This window comes from Kryptolebias marmoratus, linkage group LG8, assembly GCF_001649575.2.
Source record: "Kryptolebias marmoratus isolate JLee-2015 linkage group LG8, ASM164957v2, whole genome shotgun sequence".
NCBI classification, from domain to species: domain Eukaryota; kingdom Metazoa; phylum Chordata; class Actinopteri; order Cyprinodontiformes; family Rivulidae; genus Kryptolebias; species Kryptolebias marmoratus.
In genome coordinates this window covers 1,340,741-1,341,755 of record NC_051437.1, presented here as the reverse complement: position 1 = coordinate 1,341,755, position 1,015 = coordinate 1,340,741, and the positions used below count along the sequence as shown (strand labels likewise).

The following is a 1,015-nucleotide window of genomic DNA, read 5'->3' as shown; positions in this document are numbered from 1 at the left end:
CGTTTTATAAGTTAAGAGCTGTTTTAGTCAAACCTTGTAAATGGTGTTATGTGAGATTTCCTCAGATTTTGGGAGATGTGTTGTGAATGACTCTCAGCTGTTACCACCCCAGATTTGATCGATTTGATCTCAGTATCTATACAAATGATGAGTTAGGTAGGGGTTTGTCCTGTAATATTTCTGTCCAGATGTTCACACAATTGATTTGCAGATATTTTCTCAAGATTTTTTGAGAGGAATGGGACATAAGATATAAGTGTAAGTGGGGGGGGTCTGTGGGGTGGGATGGGGCTCGCTGGGTGGTTGGGCTGCTTTGCCCTGGGGCTGCTCTGGCTGGTTGGCTGGCTGGCCCATCAGGGCTGGGTGGACTCTTCCTGGCCTGTTTCTGGATGGGGTCGGGACTGGGTGGACTCGTCCTGGCCTGTCTCTGGATGGGGTCGGGGCTGGTGGCTGGACCGGGGTTGTCCGGGTGGCACCTGGCTCTCGCCTTGGCTCATGGGCTACTCTGGCCCTACGGCGCAGGGTTGGGCTGTCTGCTCTTCTCCACCCCAGAGAGAAGGGGGCCATCTCCTGGGTCCAGGGATAGGCTGCCCCTTTGGGGGGCGTCACCTGGACCTGGGAGTATAGGGTGTGTAAGAGGGTGTGAGTAGGTGTCTTATGTCTTTTTTTTTTTTTTCTGTATTTATGTGGGACGAGTGGATGTGAGTTTCTGTATATGAGATTGTGGGTGGGAAGGTGTAAATGGCTGTTTATCTATCTTTTTTTTTTTTTTTTTTGCCCTGGTGGAAGGCGTCTGTATTCTTCTCTCTGTCTCCTCGTGCCTTACATATTTGGGTTTCTGATAACAGGATTTCTGCTCCTTGGACCAGGCAGTTATCTGGATTATCGTCAAATTCGTGGATGGGTTCACGGATCGACCAGCACTCAGACTGTAAACAGGAGCGAAATTGCAAACTACTCCGAACTGGCTGATATTCCATCATCAAAGACAATGGCCTCTGGACTAAATGCAATT

General features: G+C 49.4%; 1 protein-coding gene across 1 annotated transcript in view; it reads right to left on the bottom strand.

Annotated features, from left to right (window-relative positions):
- Positions 1 to 219: 219 nt before the first annotated feature.
- LOC108250357 (basic salivary proline-rich protein 1-like) overlaps positions 220 to 1,015 on the bottom strand; it is a 2,124-nt gene continuing 1,328 nt past the window's right edge. The window contains exon 2 of the mRNA XM_017440201.1: positions 220 to 615. Within this exon, the coding sequence (XP_017295690.1) occupies positions 220 to 615 (396 nt within the window). The remainder of the gene's footprint in view (positions 616 to 1,015) is intronic.